At 39.8% G+C, this 21,316-nt stretch overlaps 1 protein-coding gene across 3 annotated transcripts in view; it reads left to right on the forward strand.

Moving 5' to 3' along the window:
- PINX1 (PIN2 (TERF1) interacting telomerase inhibitor 1) overlaps positions 1 to 21,316 on the forward strand; it is an 87,272-nt gene that overhangs the window by 2,663 nt on the left and 63,293 nt on the right. For 2 of the 3 annotated variants that reach the window (XM_025873757.2, XM_073892525.1), the window contains exons 2-4: positions 4,189 to 4,298; positions 5,995 to 6,087; positions 7,583 to 7,661. In XM_025873757.2, the coding sequence (XP_025729542.1) occupies positions 4,189 to 4,298; positions 5,995 to 6,087; positions 7,583 to 7,661 (282 nt within the window). Of the gene's footprint in view, positions 1 to 4,145; positions 4,299 to 5,994; positions 6,088 to 7,582; positions 7,662 to 21,316 lie in introns of all 3 variants that reach the window. The other variant, XM_073892524.1, reaches the window with a different exon arrangement.

Here is a 21,316-nt window from a genome sequence, read left to right on the forward strand (position 1 = left end):
ATTTATTTGACAGAGAGAGACACAGTGAGAGAGGCAACACAAGCAGGGGGAGTGGGAGAGGGAGAAGCAGGCTTCCCTCTGAGCAGGGAGCCCGATGCAGGGCTCGATCCCAGGACCCTGGGACCATGACCTGAGCCTAAGGCAGACGCTCAACCCGTGAGCCACCCAGACGCCCTTCAATTGAGGTATGTACCCACAGATTGTTTCCTTTTTGAGATCAGTTTTTGATACTTCCAATCATCATATGTGTAGTCAAATCACACTATAGTTAATGGATTTTAATGCTCATTGCATTAAGATTCTATACTGCAGTTTCCTTAATTTTGAATATGTCTTGAATTTTTAAAAGGAATACATGGTACGTGGATGGTATATTTTGAGCTCTTGAATATTTCAAAGTGTCCTTTGAAAAAGAAAAAAAAAAGACAAAACTTCTGTCCCTGACTCTTGGAACTCAACACACCTTTCAGAGTAAGCTGAATCCTGGCATAAGCCAGGTGGTAATAGGCATGGAGTGACTGAAAAGTGAAATCTCTTAAAGCTGTGATATGGAGGGTTGGTTATTGGGGTTATCCTGAAAGTGTGCTGATGGAATCGACTACAGTTAGGTCTTCAAATAGGAGTCCCTGCTAGAGGGACTAAGTAGTGATTCTGCAGATTCAGGGTACTCTACTCTCACACTGCTGTTCCACATAGCGTCAGGCATCCCCAAGACCATCCCAGATTCAGTGATTTGCTTGGATTCAGGACATAGGACTCAGCAGAAAGTTGTACTCACGGCTGAGATTTATTACGGCTAAACAATCAGCAAATGGAAAAGATACATGGAGCTAAGTCCTAGGGAAACCAGACACAAGCTTCCAGAGTCCTCCCTCAGTGGAGTCACACAGGACACACTTAATTACCCCAGTATGAGTTGTGACAACGCTTGTGAAGTGTTGCAAACCAGGGAAGTTTGTTAGGAACTGGTGTCATGTTTACTGGGGGCTGGTCATGTAGGCAGTCTCTGCTTGGCATGTACCCAAATTCCAGACTCCCAGAAGGAAAGCCAGGTATTCAGTATAAACCATACTGTTTGTATAAACAGGCATGATGAGCCCTTCATGAATTCTGAGAATGCTGGGAACCCTCCTGAAACCCAAGTTCCCAGCCAAGGTGTCAACCTTGTAAGCAAGCCTTTTGAAGGATAGCAGTGAGGCCTGCTATGTTCTGTTCTGCACATAGGGTTAGCAAAGCTGACATCTAAGCACAGAGTAACTGTGGAATAAGAATATCAAAGCACTTGAACATAGTAATAAAAAATAATAAAAAAAGAACAACAAAGCACATGTAAATGTTGATCCAGTATGAACAGACCAGTGACAGTCTTTTCCTTCCCCGATTTCCTAAACCTGGAAACTTCTATAGCACTAGAGCCAGAGAGTGTTTCAAGGAAGTAGGTTCTGAGCAAATAAATTTGGGAAACATGGCATTCCTGCTTTGCCCTCGGAGGGTCTACACATCTGCATATTAAACATTCTGGGGAAGTCTCTAATATGGAACACTGTTGACTTTTGTTTCACCCATTATTGCCCTTTTTTATTTTAGTGGGAAGTGTGCCCCCCCCCATTTAACATCCTCATTGGGGAAACCCTGTCCTACCCCATTGGTTGAGGTTACCTGACATTTCTGCAGGGAAGAGGAACTGACCTTTGGGATCTTTGGTATAAGCACTCTAGTCTGCTATATAAACATATGTCACATAAACTGTTGGAGTTCTTATTGCAAAGTGTGGCCTCATTTATTCTGAAAAATGTCCCGTTCGTATAAGCCCCATTCAGAACACCCTGGCAAGCACTACTGAATAGAGACATGAATTCTGACACACACACCAGTAAGCAGCCTCACAGAGAGAACACTGGTTAACGAGGCTCATATCTGGTATGTTGTTCATTAGCAGAGGCAACATTATGCTGTATATTTGCTAAGATAGGTAAAGTAGTAACTTAGTCATGGTTAGCATTTTGGGGTTATCCTTTTCCTGTAAAACTATAGATTTGTTTTGCTTCATAAGTAGCCTTTTTCTACATGCTTATAAAAGGTTCACTTATTTTTGCTAGGCTGTGTATAGTTTGGGTCTCCATTGATTTTACATGTAATACAGTGAGCCCTCTGACTAGAAGTTGTTACTTTTAAATTATGTTGTGAAGATGATCTGGCTGTGACATCTGTTACCGTATTGATCGCCAGGGTTGATTGGGCTGATCTGGCTGGCTAGGTTGGTGTCACCTTCCTCCCTGCTCGACATGTGTCCCTCCCTAAGCCGTGTGCTAGGTCGAAGCTGTATGCTAGGTTGGAGAGGATGACCTTCCCCTATAGAGGAGGGATAAAGAGGGCCTTTCTTCAGTCAAAGGTATACGAGTAGCTGCGCTCCCCTGCTAGAACCTCCAAACAAGCTCTCAAGGTCCATTTGTAGGAGGACGTGGGGTAGTCAAGCTTCTAAGACTCCAGACACATCTAAATGAGGTTGCTGCACATGGCTGTCTGCCTTTCTTAAAGAAGGGAGAGAGGGAGGTAGGGAAGAAGGAAGGGAAAGAGGGAGGGAGGGAGGGAAGGAGGGAGAAAGGAAGGAAGGGAGAAAGAATGGACAGACTAAGTTACCAGGCTGTTGTTGATAGTGACATACTGTGCTTTGGTTGCTGCAGTAGGTGAATAATAATGACACTTGACCTGCAAATTCCACAATTTACTTTGGGGCTTCATGTTCTTGTTCTGTGAACTTTTGAGGTTCTGTATCTCTGCAGTAATTTTCCTTAATATACAGCGCTAGGGGCACCTGGTGGCTCAGTCGGTTAAGCGTCTGCCTTCGGCTCAGGTCATGATCCTGGAGTGCCTCTCTCTCTTGATAAATAAAATCTTAAAAAAAAACTACAAGGACAAATTTGAGTTCCTAATGGTCAGTTATTGATATGCATTTAAAAAAATACTTAATAGAAGAGATTCAATGCAGTTCCCTTAAATATGTTCCTTCCTATCTTCCTTTCCTCTTGTCTCTCTCTTTTTTTTTTTTTTTAAAGATTTTATTTATTTGACAGAGAAAGACACAGCGAGAGAGGGAACACAAGCAGGGGGAGTGGGAGAGGGTGAAGCAGGCTTCCCGCAGAGCGGGGAGCCCGATGTGGAGCTCAGTACCAGGACGCTGGGATCATGACCTGAGCCAAAGGCAGACACTTAATGCCTGAGCCACCCAGGTGCCCCTCCTCTTGTCTCCTTTTTTGCTTTCTTCTCTCCAATCCACTCATACACCCATACACATAGCGCCTGCAGTGAGTACAGTGTTTTCTACTTGTTGCAATGAAGCATAAAAAAGAATAACACACAAATATGAGCCATAAGTTGATGATGGTCTAATAGAAATCATCAGAGATAGATATAAATAGCCACCATACAGAAGAATGTGAGTTAAATGCCAGAAAAGAAGCAGATAATTTATACGGGAAGTTCAGAGAAGGGGTCATGTGGCTTTAGGGCATTTGAATGACAAGGGATGGTATCACGAATATCTGTAGATCACGTGTGTGTAGGGTACAGTTGACTCTCCCCAAGATCATAATGACTGTGGATTAAGAATGTAAGCTTTGAAGTCACCTGAACCTTGCTTTGTATGGAGGCTCTGATTTTTGCTTGGGGGCATTAGGCACATTTCTTTGTCGAAGCCTCAGATTTTCTCATCTGAGAAATGGAGATCAGAATATCCATCCTCACTGGGTCTCTGTGCAAAATGACTACAGTGCATGGATAGCATTTGGTACGTGCTGTCTGGCAAGGAAAGCTGCAGTGATTGCTGCTCGTGGTGGTGGTGACACCCCTGTTGACAGGTGCTTTCAGATGCTGCCTTTCGCTGAGTGCGGAAGGCCAGCTGATGGCTTATCATGTATTTCTGTTTGTCACATATGGAGGGAACATTGTTATTCTATTCTTAGGCCAATTTGTATATTGAGAATATACAGTTATTGGGAAAACCAGGGTAAGTGATCCAATCTGATGATATTTCGTTGAATGCTGAATCCAATATCTGTAGCTAATAAAACATACTGTTTGTCACATTTTTTGCAAGTATGTGTGTATGTATTAGGTTTTGTGTGTATTTGTGTCGTATTTTCCAGGTTTGAAAGATAAATTGCTGATGAGATACTTTGTCACTTCTAGGAAGGCAGAAGCAGAAATGGGCTGTGGATCCAAGAAATACTGCGTGGAGTAATGACGATTCCAAGTTTGGCCAGAGGATGCTAGAGAAGATGGGGTGGTCTAAAGGAAAGGTACGTTGGAGAAGAGCAAAAGAAATTGGAGCCATGCAAAAAGGCAAATCAGGAGGATGCATCTTTCTTCGGAGACTGGGAGAAATTTATGTTTTAGATCAGTAAGTGATTTTGGAGAAATAACTAAATTGTAATGATAAAGTTAGAATTGAACATAGATGTCAATTCTCTTTATCATTTAAATTGCTGTGATTGGTGTTTTTCATAAATTGTACCTTTTAATTAGCTGCACTTAGAATCATACTTAACCATCATTGTTTTATATTGCTAATAGTAAAACTTTATTCCCCTTTATAGCTAAGAATACACATTTTTTCATTTTCCTCACACTCCATTTATTCCCAACTGACATAGGATTTCTCCTGATATCTTTGTATTTAAAGGGTTCTTGTGAGGGTCTTTAATGACCTTGTTGACAAATCCATTGGATCCTTTTCTGTTCTCATGTTACTCAGTTCCTTAGCAGCATTGGACATAATTGACTATTCTTGAAGTACTTCTGTCTCTGCTTCTACCATACTGCCCTCCTCTCTGTTTTTTCCTTCTCCCTCACTGGCCACTCCTAAATGTGTTGCTGGCTCTTCCTTCTCCAGGCTTTTGTGCTTTGGAGCTCCCCAGGGTTCAGCCCCAGGCTTTTTCTGTACTCTGCTCAGGTGAGCTCTTTCATTCCAGACCATGCTTGGAATTATCTGAATTCTGAGGACTTTTCTACATCTGGTCCAGAAATGTCCTCTGAGCTCCACAGTTGTAAATTCACCAGCCTGCTTGGCATTTCCACTTGAGTAAGCATCTCAGGTTTATCATTTTTGTTATAAAACTGTTGATCCACCCCCCCACCTTCCCCCAGCCCCGCCAGTCTTTTCCTTCTCAAGTCTTCCCCATTTTTGCAAATGGGCCTGCCTGGTTCCTGTACCTCTCTCACTTCTCGCCTCCCTGGTCATTACTCCTCTCCCCCCAAGGGCCCCATCCTGGGCCACACACCGTCCTCATCTCTTGCCCTGATCACTGCTGCAGCCTCACAGCTGCTTCCCTCCCTCCTTTTCTACCTCTGGGCCGTTTGCCAAACAACAGCCACAGTACCTTTTAAAGTACAGAAATTAGATTGTGGCATTCCCTTGCATAGAAGTTCAGTGGTTTCCCATTGTTTTAAAAAACTAAGTCCAAATTCCTACCATAATTTCCAAGGTCCTGTGAGGTCTGTCTCTTTTATATCATCTTATTTTCTCTTAGCGAACCTGGTTACCTTTTAGTTTCTTCAGTACAGCAACTTCTCTGGGACACCTTACACATGAGTGTTAATTGATGCAGGGGACTTGGTCTCCTCTCCCCACTTTCTCAGTGTTGTTTTATAAAATTATTTAATGGAGAGAGCCATAGAGTTGTAATATCGCTAATGAGCATCCATTAGTTTGGTGGTAGTGCTCTGATTTTGAGCATCACAGAAAGGCCTGTTCTTGGTAGTGTTTACATGGGCCATGAAGTGGGTGTCAGATTGAAGAAGTAGCATTCATTATTATGAGTGTATTGGTATTACAGACATTATAAGAATCCATTAGACTGTGTCCTCTTTGAGGGTAAGGATAGTGCCTCACTCCTGGATATTTAATAATTAATTGAATGGTTGATAAAGGAGGAAAGATGCGATCTGTCTTGATACTTGATAAAAATGTTAACTCTCTTTTGTTGATCTCCACAGGGTTTAGGGGCTCAGGAGCAAGGAGCCACAGATCATATTAAAGTTCAAGTTAAAAATAACCACCTGGGACTTGGAGCTACAATCAATAATGAAGTGAGCAACAGTGTGTCTACTGGGGGTTTTCCTTGCACGATTTGCTTTTTTATAAATATAAACATTTTAATCCAATCAAATTGATCAATTTTCAACTATTCAAGTGTGTATCCTCCATGGTGTGGTTAACTAAAGAGCCCATAACTAAGCGGGCTCTTCATCACATCACATGCCTTCACCTTGCCTTGTTGTCCTTATGGGATTCTTGACTTGCTTATGTCTAAGAGATCCAAATTAGTTTTATTGCTAAACTTTGAAAAAAATATTTTTTTATAGAATATTTATAATTTTGTACTCATTTCAGTACAGAAAGGCGTTTTCATCTTTACCTGTGTTCTGATATTTGCTTATGTTATTAAAAGTTGGTGGTGTTTAGTTTCAGAAAGAAACTAAGTTTTTTCTGCAAGAAAGTGGTGACCTTTATCTGTCCAGTTACCTGTTTCTGACTGTTGGTATTCAGTGGTTGAATTTATTCACATTTCCCCTTAAATACTGATGCTTTGAGAGATAGATGTATGGATACACTTAATTTTTTAGGAGAAGCATTGCCCAGTAAACCTATTTAATATGCCTTAACCTTCAGCATTCTTAAAAAGTGTGTATGGGGCAATTTCCTACATTGATACCTTGCTTCCCATTGGTTCAGATTGTTTTGGAGATACCCATTCTCTTTTAAAGTCTGATTGTTTTTGTTATAATGAATGTATTAGCACCACCTTACGAGGGTGCTAACTGATCCAGGGAACTTGGGAATCTTTCCTACTCCCTTCCTCAGTGTTGTTTTGTAAAATTGGGGTTGACGCGAGCAAATAGAATTGGGCAAAATATTTTCAGTGCAGAGGAGCAAAGAAGAGAGCCCTGAAGTCTGTCACTACTTTTTTCCCTTTAACCTACATAATATTCCCATAGTGAGAGAAAAATAATAATTTTATTTCCTTTATTTTAATATTTAGCACAAAGGTTGCCTGTTGATAATTTGATTATAAGTGGACTGTTGATAAGTTATCCACATTTGAAATCGGGACTTAATCTTCTAAGAAGTCCATTTTTAAAAATTTTTTTAAATTTTGAATTTTTGAATTTTGAATTTTTTAAAAGATTGATTTATTTATGAGAGAGTGTGTGTGTACACGGCAGGGTGGGTGAATGCAGAGGGAGAGAGAGAGTCTCAAGCAGACTCCCTGCTGTGTGTGGAGCCCTTCACGGGGCTCAGTCTCACAACGCTGATATCATGACCCAAGCAGAAATCAAGAGTTGGATGCTTAACCAGCTGAGCCACCCAGGCACCCCAAAGCCTATTTTTCATATTAATATAGATAAATTACATTTCAAATTTACATTATTTCTTCATTCAAATTTGTAACATAATATTTTGATGAAACATTTAAAATTTCACATTAACAACCAGATTTCCTTGATTCTAAAATATATCTTATCTCAACCAGTGTATGTAAACAACAGGCTTGCCTTTAATTGATTTTTTGGGTGTTTTCAGGATAACTGGATTGCTCATCAGGATGATTTTAACCAGCTTCTGGCTGAGCTGAACACTTGCCATGGGCAGGAAACAACAGGTAGGAAAAACCTTTGCTTTGTTATTCATTTGATTTATAGGAGAGATAATGTCTTAATTTAAAACATTTTTATTAACTCTTTTTACTGTAAGCATAATATATCTGAAAGTTAATTGATTGAAGCTCTTAAAAATAGTCCTTTCTGTATACATTTTAATGGTGCTCTCACCATTAAAAGCACACACTTTTTTCCTAGTGTTTGAGAATGGCAAGATAAATCCGTTCAGTTTACAACCTCAAATAGTAAAGTGATCTTTCCAGGGATCCTTGAGTGTTACTAAAAACTTGTTTTTAAAATATAAAACAAGAAAAAAAAATACAAAGCAAGAAATATCAAGTGGGGCCACAAACTAGCAGCCAGCAAAGGCTTAATAGAAAAGCCTTTTTGGTACTGATTCTGCCTAGTGAAATTTATTGTATTTTGAATATATGTCAGAAATTCAAAATGCTCAGGTATATAGTAAAATTTGTTACAAGGGCTCAGTACTAGAAATTGTATATCTAAGGCCTGGGAACTGAAAATGAAACAATTGAATATTGGGCATTCCATATTAAATTAACAGAAAATACTGCCGAGGGGAAGGGCATGGATGGTGTAGGCTCAAACTTATGGGTCTTTGGTCTAATTTTAGAGGTTAAGGTACGTTTTTGTCACATGGCTCTTTGGAAGGCAAGGACATAACTTCAGTTAATTGTGCTGGATAGTCATTGATGAAATCTAGACTGTTAGCTCTTCTGCAAACAAATTTCTAAAAAATAGTGGTAAAATATATATAACATAAAGTTAACCGTCTTAACCATTTTTAAGTGTACAGATCAGCAACATTAAGTGCATTCACACTGTTGTGCAACCACCGACACCATCCATCCATAAAACCTTTCATCTTGTAAAACTGAAACTCTTTCCCCATTAAATACTAACTCCCTATTCTTTCTCTCAAGCCTTGGCAGCCATTCTACTTTCGGTCTCTGAATTTGACTACTCTTAATACCTCATATAAGTGGAATCATACAGTATGTCCTTTTATGTCTGGATTATTGTACTTAACATAATGTTGTCAAGGTTCATCCATGTTGTACCATTTCCTTCCTTTTAAGGCTCAGTAGTATTTCATTGTATGTATAGACCACATTTTGTTTCTCATTCACCCTTCAGCGGACACTTGGGTTGTACTTATTGGCTATTGTAAATAATGCTGCTGTGAACATGAATGTATAAATGTCTCTTCAAGTCCTGCTTTCAGTTCTTTTGGATACATATCTAGAAGTGGGATTGCTGAATCTCATGGTAATGAGATTCTATTTTTAAGTTTTTGAGGAACTGCCATAGTATTTTCTATAATGGCTACACCATTTTACATTCCCACCAACGGTACACAAGGCTTCCAGTTTCTCCATATTCTTGCCAACACTTGTTATTTTCTGGGTTTTTGATTTTATGTGGTTTGCTTTTGTTTTGTTTTGTTTTGTTTTTGATAGCAGACATCCTGATGGGTGTGAGGCGATATCTCATGCTTTTGATTTGCATTTCCCTGGTGACTAGTTACGTTCAACATCTTTTCATATACTTGCTGGCTATTTCTGTTTTTGGAAAATTGTCTTCAATTCCTTTGCCCCTTTTAGAATTGGGTTTTTTTTGTTGTTGAGTTGTGTTTTGCAGACATTTTTATAAGGAATTTCTTTCTGTTCCCCATGCACAATATTTGGCTTGTAGTAAACTGTCAAAAGATGTTTGTTAAATTGAAGGAGGAAGAACTTCGTGGAATGAAATTAAAAAGTGCCAAGTTCAGCAAACATTTGTTGAGCTGTGTGCTGGATCCCGAGTTCGACGTGAGGATATGTAGATGTATGGGACGATCCCTACTTAGGAGGTAGCTAGCAGGATATGCCTGTAATTGGTAAAATTATAGTGTGAATCCAACTCTGGGAAGATTTATTGCAGTGCTGTGTATGGGACTGAGCCCAAAAGCATGAAGAGAAAGGTGCTGTGTTTGTATTTTCCCTAATTCCTTCTTGTTGGAATCTATAACTTGGACAGTTTTCCTTATCCGTGGGATAACTATTAGAACTATCCTAACAGTTCTGTATAAAAAGATATATGGTTCTTAATATAAAAGATGCTAATGTGTTAGCCAGAGAAAAACGTAAGGAAAATGTTTTATGAAAACACTACCTGGACTGGTGTTAGGAAGTGCAGGATATATGCAATAGTAAAACTCAAGGACCTTAGCCCTTACTAATTATAAAAAGAAACATCTTTATATTCAGGATTTCAGTTAAACTCAATAGAAACACAAATATGAATATAAACGTGATTGTATAAGACTTGTAGGTTTTGACTGAAGAGTAATAGAGTGTCATGGCTTGGAGATGAACACCAGAGCCAGATTGCCTGGATTTGAATCCTGATTCTGACGTCTCTGCCTGTGTAACCTTGAGTAAATTACTGAACATCTCTGTCCCTTCCTTCTTGGTGAAAGGGAGATAATAGTACATCCTCAGAAGGTGATTGTAAAAATTAAATATATTGCTATAACTAAAGTACTTTGAACACTGCCTAACCTATGGTAAGTACTTAATAAGTATTAGCTGCTGTAATCTTTATTATTGTTGTTATTTGTAGAGATAGAAGTCCAAAGTAGAATATTTCCTCTGAATATTTTTAGTAATTAGGATATAGTGCCACCAAGAAAGAGTGATACTTGTAGGTGAATGGATTTGGGCTTGATACTTAGGCTAGTCCTAGTTGTCATTAATGAAATCAAAGGCAATAATGTACTTTCTCCCCAGATTAAAAAAATAGAATGCTCTTAAGATAATGAACATTATAAAGAGCTGTACTTGTTGGCAGCAAGATATACATAAAGTTTGAGATCTTTATACGACTGATGGATGATCTCCAGTTATAGGGTAAAAAAAAAAGAAGATGAAAAACCATATGTACAGCATGCATCTGTAGAAAAATATAGAGAGGAAATGCGTGTGTGTGTGGTTGGGTATACATCAGTGGTTTTCAACTGGGGGTGATTTTGGCAATGTCTGGAGACATTTTTGGTTGTCACAACTGGGGTTGGGGGTACTTTTGGCATCTAGTAGATAGAGACGAGCGAAGCTGTTTAATATCTAAGGTGCACAGGGATGGTCCCCGATGACACAAAATTATCTGGCCCAAATATCAGTGGTGCTGAAGTTGATATACATAGGGTAGCTCCAAAATACTGTTGTGTGTATATTTTATGTATATAGAATACATACAATAAAATATATTTTACATACATAAAATCTACACATACATATATATACCTAAAATATCTGCAGAAAAATGCCCGAAAAACTGGTAAGACTAGTTGCGTCTAGGGAGGGAGCTGAGTGACAGAGGAAGAGGGTTTTTTGTGGGTGTTTTTTGTTTTTTGTTTTTAAGATTTTTTTTTTTTAATTTATTTGACAGAGACACAGTGAGAGAGGGAACACAAGCAGGGGGAGAGGCAGAGGGAGAAGCAGGCTTCCCGCAGAGCAGGGAGCCTGATGCAGGGCTCCATTCCAGGACCCTGGGATCATGACCTGAGCGGAAGGCAGATGCTTAACCGACTGAGCCATCCAGATGCCTCGGGGAAGAGGATTTTTACTGTAGTCCTTTTGTACCTTCATGACTATACCATGTGTGTTATGTCCTACTCAAAAAATTGTTTTAAAACTAATTTTAAAACTGTTTCTTGAGCCCATTTACCTCCACTTCCTGAAGCTTCTGCTCTTCTTTGCCACAAAACTCTAATTTTCTGTACAAATTGATTTCAGTTCTCCTATCCTCTCTTTTTAAAAACTTGTAACATGCCTTGAGCGAGTCTCAGATAGTCTGCTTAGTTGCTCTACCTCTCTTTTGCCTCTTCTAGTGTTGATGCTCAGCAGTGGCGAGGGGAGGGGGAGCCCCAAACATCAGACTCACTTCTCTGGATTTCCTTATCCTTAAGTGGGACTGTAATTCTCTGCTTTGCTCCACTGTAGTGTCTTTGAGCCATCCCCCCCCGGTCCCCCCCCAATATTTTGTTGTAGTTTTCTTGACAAGAGAGATTATTGAAATGAGCCAGTTCACCATTACTAGAAGCAGCACTCTGCCTAGAATATTTTTTTTAAATAAACTTCATTGAGGTATAATTTATATATAATACAATATACCCATTTTTGAGGGTATAGTTCCATGAGTTTTGACCAATGTATATACCTGTAATCGTAAGAACCTTGATAAAGAAATTTTCATCATTACAAAGAATTATCTTGGGTCACTTCCCAGTCGGTCCTCTGCTCCTCCCCACATCCCACCCTCCCACTTCATTCTCTGGCCCAGGCAACCACTGATCTCTCCGTATAGATTAGGTATTTTCTTTTCTGCCTGGCTTATTTTTCTCAGCACGATTCTGAGATTTATCCATGTTGCATTTATCAGTAGTTCATTTCATTTCTGGATAGTATGCTGTTGTATGAGTATGCCATAATTTGTTTATGCATTCACCTGGTGATGGACATTTCGGTTGTTTCCAGTTTTTGCCTACTGTACCCAAGGCTGCTATGAACATTCATGTATACTGTGTGGACATACATTTTCATTTCAGTAAGACCCTTGTGCGCATGCGGGCTTCCCCTCCTTATGCCATGTCCAGAAATTGCCTCTTGACAGAAAGCTGGGGCAGCCCTAGAGCTCACATCCTTTGTTACCCATCTGTCAAGGATGACAGTCCTGTGCTGCCTGTTGTCCAGTGTGTGATGAGTAGTTTCATATCTTTTGTTTTCCCAGTGTTTACAGTAGAGGGGCATGATCCATAGCACTTATCCTTTTGTGGGCAGAAGACAGGGAATCTTCCTCCTGTCTCTTCTAAACCCACTTCAGACTTTGCCTTACTGCTCCACAGAAACTGCCCTTGCCAAAGTCACCAGTGACTTCCACGTTACTAAGTCCACTGGGCATTTTTTAATCCTTGTCTTACTTTGCCTGTGGCACAGATGTTCACCCTTCCTTGAATCACTTGTTTCCCGTGCCTTCCCAGACCGCATCATCTCCTGCCTTTCTTCCCCCTTCACTGCCACTCCTTAATCTCTGTTGCGATTCTCTTTTCCCAGCCTTATCATGTCTGGGGCCCTGCAGTTCAGTCCTGGACCTCTCTCATCTTTTAGCTACACCAATTATTTATTAAATCATGGCTGGATGTAACAAACCATGGCTGAGATGTTTGGTCACAGTTGCCAGATTTCTCATGACTGCATTACCATCTCTCCTAAACTCCAGACTTGTATTGAACCCCCAACTCAGTATCTTCATTCGGGGTGTCATCAGCTATCAACTTCTCAAACTTAACATACTCAAACTCCAGTTCTGGCTGCTTCCCCACCTCCACCCCGCAAATGGTTTTATCCACAGTCTTCCCCATTTCAGTTGATGTCAATTCCCTCCTCCTAATTGTTGAAGCCAAGGACCTGTGTCCACTAGAAAATGTTGGTTCTACCTTCAGAATATATCCAGACCCTTCCTGCTTCATGTCACCTGCACTGTAGCTAGTATGGTCTGAGCAGCTGTTATTTCTTGTCTAGATTATTATAACAGCTTCTAAAGCTGGTTTTCTCAGCCATAGCACTACTGATGTTTTGGGCTAGATAATTCTTTGTTGTGAGGCATGTCCTGTGCATTTTAGGATGATTAGCAGCATTCCTGACCTTTACCTGCTAGATGCCACTAGCACCTTCTTCCCCTTCCACCCCCCACCCCCGCCACCTCCTCCCCATCTGTGGCAACCCAAATACCTGCAGACATTGCCGGATGTCCCCTGAGCAAAATGCCCCTGGTTGGGAGCTATTGCCCTCAATTGCTCTTTCTTCATCCAGCCACGACCTTCAGCGTAACAGTCAGAGTGATTCTTTCAAAGTGTAAGTCTGTGCTGCTTATTCTCAGACCACCAGTACCACCAGCACCCCCTCGCCCTTGTTGCCTCCTTTTCATTCAGAATAAAGTCAAAGTCCTTTCCCTTGCAGCCTTATATAATATGGACCTTTTTCCCTTTCTGACCTCATCTCTTGCTACTCTCCTTCTTACTCATTCCGTCTTAGCCACTGGTCCCTGTTCTGGTTTATGAATACATCAAGCATCCTCCTGTCTTAGGATTTTGCATTAGTTTCTCCGTCTCTAGAACACTCTTCCCCCAGTTAGCGTCTATGCATTTTTTCAGCAAGGTCCACACTTCCTGCCAGTTGAAAATTGTATCTTGTTCCTCAGTGCCATTTTTGGAAGTCAATAGAAAATTGGTGTAAGATATTGCAGTATAAGGATATTATTTAGAAATATGAAGGAACTAAAACCCAGAAGAACCAGCTAAGAGTCTGGAGAGAACTGGGGCAAGGACTTGTTGTGCATACTTAAGTGTGCATGTGTTTGTTTTAACAGCTTTGTTGAGATATAATTCACATGCCATATAATTTACCCATTTATAATGTCCAATTCAATGCCTTTTAGTATATTCACAGAATTTTCACCAGAACCAATTTTAAAACATTTCATCACCTCTAAAAGAAACTCTGTACCCAGTGGCAGTCATCCCCCATGAACCCCCCAACCACCCTTGGCAACTGCAGATTTACTTTCTGTCTCTAAAGATTTGCCTATTCTGGACATCTCATTTAAATGGAATTCCACAACATGTGGACCTTTGTGACTGATTTCCTTCATTTAGCATAATGTTTTCCAGGTTCATCCTTGTTGTAGCATGTGTCAGAACTTCATTCCTTTTTTAATACTCCATTGTATGAATATACCATGATTTACCCATTCATTAGCTGGTGGGCATTTGGGTTATTTCCACTTTTTCATCTGTTATAAATAATGCAGCTGTGAACACTGTCAGTGTTAGTGTGGCCTGTGGCTTTATTTTCACTTCTCTCGGGTATATACGTAGAGTGGAATTGTTGGGTGATGTGATTACTCCATGTTTAACTTTTTAAGATTTTTTATTTATTTGAGAGAGAGAGAGCGAGCACAAGCTTGGGGAGAGAGAGAAGCAGGCTCAGGGAGCCTGATGTAGGGCTTGAGCTCAGGACCCTGAGACCATGATCTGAGCCGAAGGCAGACACTTAACCGACTGATCCACCCAGGAGCCCCTCCATGTTTACTTTTGAGTAACTGCCAGACTGCTTTCCAAAGCAGCTACACCCTTTTGCATTCCCACCAGCAGTGTATGAGGATTTTAATTTCTCTTCATCTTTGTCAACACTTGTTATTATCTGTCTTTTTGATTATAGCCATGTTAGTGGCTACAAAGTAATATCTATGTGTGCTTTTGATTTGTATTTCCATGTCCGCTGAAGATGTTGACTGTTTTGTCATTTGATTATTGGCCATTTGTATGTCATCTTTGGAGAAATAGCTATTCAGATCCTTTGTCCAGTGTTCAGTTGGGTTATGTGTCTTTATTGTTGTTTAGTAAAACTTTTTAGTATATTCAAGTACCAGTCCCTTTATCAGTTAGATGATTTGAAAATATTTTCTCCAGTTGTGTGGGTTTTCTTTTCACTTTCTTGATGGTATTGTTTAAAGACTGAGGAAGTGCAAATAGGTAAAAAGACTCATTGCCTTCTCTGAAGAGACTTAAAATCTAGTGCAAAAGAAATGAAACAAATACCAAAATAAGTTGATCCCCCAACTTTTTCAGTTCCCAGATAATTGAGAGAGAGTAGCAAAGGCTTTAGATGGTGAGTGAGGGTTTTCTTTGAAAATTTATCCAAATCTCTTTGTTTCCTAAGATTTTTCTTTCCTATCAGGTATTGCTAAGGTTGCATTATTGATGACTGTGGCCGGTTTCTAGCACCCATAGGCTTGGATACTGAGTGTGCTATTGGGTTTAATAACAAAGTAGACACAGCTGAAGAAAGTCTAGAAAATAGACTAGAAGACAGTTATCCAGAATGCAGCTGTGAAAGAGGAAAAGATGAGAAATAAGAAACAAGTTTAGATGAAAGATAAAGATCTAGTATCTAATAGAAGCTCAGCAGCACAAAGGAGAATGGGAAACAGGCAGTATTTAAGGGGAAAAGGGCTGAAGACTGTCTAGAATTAGTGATAAAACAAATCCACAGATTCAAAAAACTTAATGAATCCAAGCAGATTACATTTAAACAAATCTTCACTTGCAAACATAATAGCAGATGTAACAGTGTAACATTGTAGCAGAACATCACAAATACAAACACACACGCACACACAGGCATGCACACAAAAGAGAGATGATTGTTAATGCAGCCAGAGAAAATATACCGATTCTCTTCAAAGAAGCAACAGTTATAAATGAAAGCAGAGTTCTTAACAGGGGAAACCAAAAGACATTGGAGTAATACATTGAGGGAAATACAACTGGCAACCTAGAATTTTACACTCAGCAAATACATTTTTTAAGAAAGTGGATGGAATAAGTTTTCAAACAAAGCTTTACCACCAGTAGACCTTCAATAAAGGAAATTTTAAAGGATGCACTTCAGTCAGAAGGAAAGAGTACTTATTATCTGCAGTATCACCCAAATGTCCGTCAGTAGTAGAATGGATAAGTAAACTGCTGTGTTTGTAACTGCAAAGAAATGAAGTACAGTTACATGCAAGGGTCCAAAGCAGGGGTTGGCAAACTTTTTCTGTAAAGAGCCAGATAGAAGTATTTTGCCGACCATAGGGTCTCTGTCACAACTACTCAACTTGCCTATTGGAGTGTGAAATTAACAGTATACAATATATAAACAAATGGAGGTGGCTATGTTCCCATGAAATGTTATTTACAAAAATAGGTGGCAGGTAGGGTTTGGCCTATGGGCTGTTGTTTGTTCCCTGGTGTAGAAGGATATTAATTTAACGTTGACTGAAAGAAGTGAGACACAAAGTTAACATCCAGTATGATTCCACTTGTAAAAAGTTCAGATGATAGGCAAAAATCTGATACTGAGGTACCATACTGGGGTGGTCAAATTATTTAAAACACAAAGAAGTGATTACTGTGAAAGTCACCGTAGTGATTACCTTTGGGGAGAGGAAAAGGGTTGAGATTGCAAAGGGGCCCATGGGGAACTTCTAGGGTGATATTAGGGTTCTGTTTTTTTTTTCCTAGTTGGCAGTTATATAGGTTATTTGTGAACACTATGTTTTATGCACTTTCTGTGGCTCTTACTCTCCCCCCCCCAAAGTAAATGGTTAAAACCAAAACAAAAAGCAAGAGGAAAGGTGATTATCACAAAAATCAGGATAATGGTTGCTGTTAGGACAGGGGTTCTCACCTGGGGGCAATTTTATCGTTCATGGGACATTTGGCAATGTTTGGAGACATTTTTGGTTGTCACAGCTGGGGAGATGTTACTTCTATCTGGTGGGCAGAGGCCAGAAATGCAGCTAAACATCCTACAGTACACAGCATAGCTATGCTCCTCCGTCCCCAAACAAGTAATTATTCCTCCCAAAATGCCAATAGTTTATGGGTTGAGAAACCCCATTCTAGGAGGAAGGGGCACAGGGATGCTGGATGCTTCTTGATATAGGCAGTGTTCTGTTTTCTCATCCAGGAAGTGGTGGGGGTGGGGGGGGAGAGGTTGCTTTATAACTAACTGTACAGACTTCAGACACTCCTATATATGATGATATTTGTCCCAATAAAAGAAATCTAAAAATTAAATGGGTCCCTTTCTGGTAGATTTAATTACAATAATTTATGGCATATTAAACCTGTAGTGAAGGTTAACTAAAGAGTAACCTGAAGCAATTTGGATATCAGGGATCAACTTCTATCTTAATGAGTATCTGGTGAGGTATAAATGGCCGTCACTTTTCCTACACGGATTCAGTGACACGATTAGGGTGTCAGTCTTGAGCTGGCTTTGCATGACCATAGTCATGGAGGCAGAAGCTTTTGAGTCTGGGGCTCGATTTCTTAGAGGCAGCCACACACTCATTCTTGAAGAGGGAAAATGAGTTGACTTCACACCCTGTTTGGTATCATAACTTTCTCCTTGATGTACTGAATTAGAGAAAACTCTGTAACTTCTTAGGTGATAGGGTTATCAAGAAATTATCAGCTTCAAGATTCCATAAAGGAGCCATGAGATTCATTTTTGTAGGTACTAAGAAAAGAAAGCAGATTTTTGAGCAATTTGCTTTTGAGATTTGACAGCGATAGCTAGAAAGCTACCTTTTCTCTGTGATGGTATCATGTTACTCTTTTCTGAGAAATGCCATCGTAGTTGTGAAAACTCTGCTTTGGGACAGTTTTCCACTTTGTTCCTTGTGCTGATTGCCGAGGCTGAGCAGTTAGTTTAGTCAGGCCTTCATGATGTATTTTCCCAGAAGTACAGTCAGTGAAACGTTTAAAGTGCCCCAGGGCACCCTGTATTATTTGTCAGGAAGTTAGTGGGTGTATAACAGCTTCCAAGTGGTAGTCCCTTGTCCTCATGCAGCCTTGTCCACAGGTTCATCGGTGCAGACTGACTCTTGTGTATATAGGGCAAGTAGAAGACAGCTGGAGAGTCACTCACTGATCTACAGATTAAGTTCCACCTCAAGACCACTAGAGGGTCCTGGTAGCCTTGCAACAGGGACTGAGCAGTTCAGAAGAAACGGGGCCTTGCTAACTGCCACTCCCAGTACTGGAAAACCTGTAGAATATTCCTTTAAGGGAAGACCTGGCCAAGGAATGAATCTTGAAGCTGATAATTTCTTGATAACCCTGTCACCTAGAAAACTAACATTATTTTTCTGCCATGTCATCCTTGGTAAATACAGTATGTCTTCATCCAAGGGAATTTTTGGTCGTATTACTTGTATTAAAGCTGAAAAGCAGATGGCACAGTAACCTTGTAACATAATTTTTCTGCCATAATAATATTTTTAGTTTCTTAAGACTGTTTACAAATCCACACAGTATGCCTTTTAACTAAGCAGAGATTCCATACTGTCCTTTTCTTAGAATCTTACAAAGATTCTAGAAATAACCCTTATTTTCTTATGGGATATAAAATTCAGTATATTCTTCAAAATTTCATTTTTAGGAATTATTTTACTGATTAGTTCTCTCTACCAGACTCAACTTCGCTTTTTGGTGGACTGACCTCAAGGTTTTAGGAAATGTTTGTTACTTCCATCAGATATTTTGCCCTTTCTGATTTTAAGATTTCTGAAAATAAAAACTGGGATGCCCGTTAGGACAGGGATCTTCAAGGGTTTTTTGTACACATGTTGAAAACCAGTATACTCTGTCTCACATTTTTTAGAGCAACATCTGTAAGATTTTTAACCATAGCTTTGAATAGTTGTGCAGAATGTAATTTTTGGCCTATTGGGAAATATTGGCATTTCAAGATAAAACCCATACGTCAGTCTCAGATGTATCCAGTGGACGATAAATACCAGAGCAATTTGATATCCATTGTCACGTATCTAGAAATACACCAACAAGTCCTTTAGTCGTCAGAACTATTATATTTCATAGTTCCCTTTCCTCTGAAATAGTATTTCCATTGCACATACCACGTAGCATTTTATGTTAATATGTCCTTTTTTGCTTCAACTTTTTAGATTTGTTATCCTATCCTATTTCTCGGCCCCAAAACAAATACATATAAATTTTTGGTTTATTTCTAAAAGCCCTAAGGTTTTAGGTGTAAATATTTTTCCTGTGGATTAAGTTATCGTATCAGTAGATTGCAATTAATAATACTGGGAAACATGTTATAAATTTTGATAATTATTATTACAGTGAAATCTTTCTGGAAGTGCATCTCTGGATGAGACAGATTGGTGTGGGGTGGGGGCTGGTTTTGCTGTTTTGATTAGAGGGCACTCCCTAGTACTTCGGCTTGTGCCTTATTTATCCCCGGTAAGAGAAGAGTCATGCCTCACTGGTTAAGTGAGGGAAGGACACATGGGAGAAGTGAAGGAGAGCCAGATGGCTGCATCCACTCAGGATCAGGGCAGTTTGGGGAAAGAATGCACAGGGACTAGTAGATAGAGACCGATTTCCCCTAAGATCTGTCTATGCTCCATATACTGTGGGAAGTCTGTATTCTCGGCAGATGGAACAGCTCCCCCCAGAGATGCTTAAAATCCTCTGAAGTGCAAGAGCAGCTCTTTTGGGGACACAGGGTAGTGGGTGGGAATGTGGACTATCCTCATATCCACCTGGGTTTGGATCCCTTCATAGCCACCTCCTAGCTGTGCCTTATTTAATCCCTCTGTGCTTCAGTGTCCTTCTGTGAAGTAAGTTTAATCCTCACAGCAGCTACTTTGTAGGATGGTTGTAAAATGAAATACAAGAATGCATAGAAAGCTCTTAGTCCAGTGCTTCCTGCTTGATAAGACTTCACTTGATAATAGCTATTATCTAAGCTCTGAACTTACTAAGTGATTTGTGTTTGGAACATCAACATTGAGAATATTATGTGCCTTAAGAATAGTGTTTGACCTCCAAAAGACGAGAAAAATTTACTTGGGGGATGTCTGAAAAAAACCCCAAGCGCTCTTCTTGAAAAGTGACTGCAGAAGAGAAGGTTTCAGGTTGATGATATAATTAACCCATGCTAGAGATTGTCTGAAACCTTGAAACATTTGTCTTTATATCTTTCGGAGCCTTACTTTATAATCCATACTTTGTTTTTAAAATTGCTAATTTCTGGAAAGGATTACCACTAGCTAACATGTTCAGTGGACATGTGCTGGTTTTGCTCCAGTATTATGGTGAAAATTTCCTTTTCCCCTCTTTTCTCTGAACTTCCTGTCTGTAGTGGTTTATGACATAACTATAGGAAAATTCAGTCTCTTTCTCCCTATGATGTTCTGTTTCCGTGGTATTCTGCTGCCTTACCTGGACACGTAGATAAGGGTGAGAGAATATGGGCAGCTAGTGACTATCCTATAATTGACTCTAACCCCGGATCTACTTGCTCTGATATTTTAGGTTCTGATATTTCTGGCTCACATTTTCCTCTTTTATCAAAGGAATAAACACATGAGTTTATCCCTCGATGATTTGTTTTTGTTATTTTTGTCCTTAAGGTGAGTCTCCACTGAAATCTGGTGTTTGAGGCGATGGCTCCGTGCCGGCTCTCCTTCACACCCTGATCATCGTCTCTGCTCTGTTTTTTAATTATCATGTAACCTACCTTTATCGGCTTTTTAAAAAGAGCTTCTTATTTTGAAACAATTATAGATGTATAGGAAATTGCAAAAATAATAACTACAAAGAGTCCTGAGTACCATTTACCTACTTTTTCCCAGTGGTGACATCTATTGCAGCTATAACATAACCTCAAAACCAGGAAATTGACACTTGTGTAGACTATTAGACCACAGACCTTATTAAGGTTTCACCATTTTTTTTAGCCTTCATGCATGCGCGCACGCGCGCGCGCGTGTGTGTGTGTGTTTAGTTCTGTGGAATTTTATCCCATGTATAAAATCAGGTAATCATCACCACACTTAAGGTACAGGATTGTTTCATTACCACAGAAGAGCTGCCTCATGCTGCTTCTTCAGACTCACACTCACCTTCCAGCACCCCCCTTTAATCCCTGTCCCTTGGAAACCTTTTCTAGCTGTAGAGTGTTGTCACTTTGAGAATGTTATATAAGTGGAACATATCGTGTGTAGATTGACC

This window comes from Callorhinus ursinus, unplaced genomic scaffold (assembly GCF_003265705.2).
Source record: "Callorhinus ursinus isolate GAN/ISIS: 27379988/994484 unplaced genomic scaffold, GSC_fseal_2.0 scaffold4, whole genome shotgun sequence".
NCBI classification, from domain to species: Eukaryota; Metazoa; Chordata; class Mammalia; order Carnivora; family Otariidae; genus Callorhinus; species Callorhinus ursinus.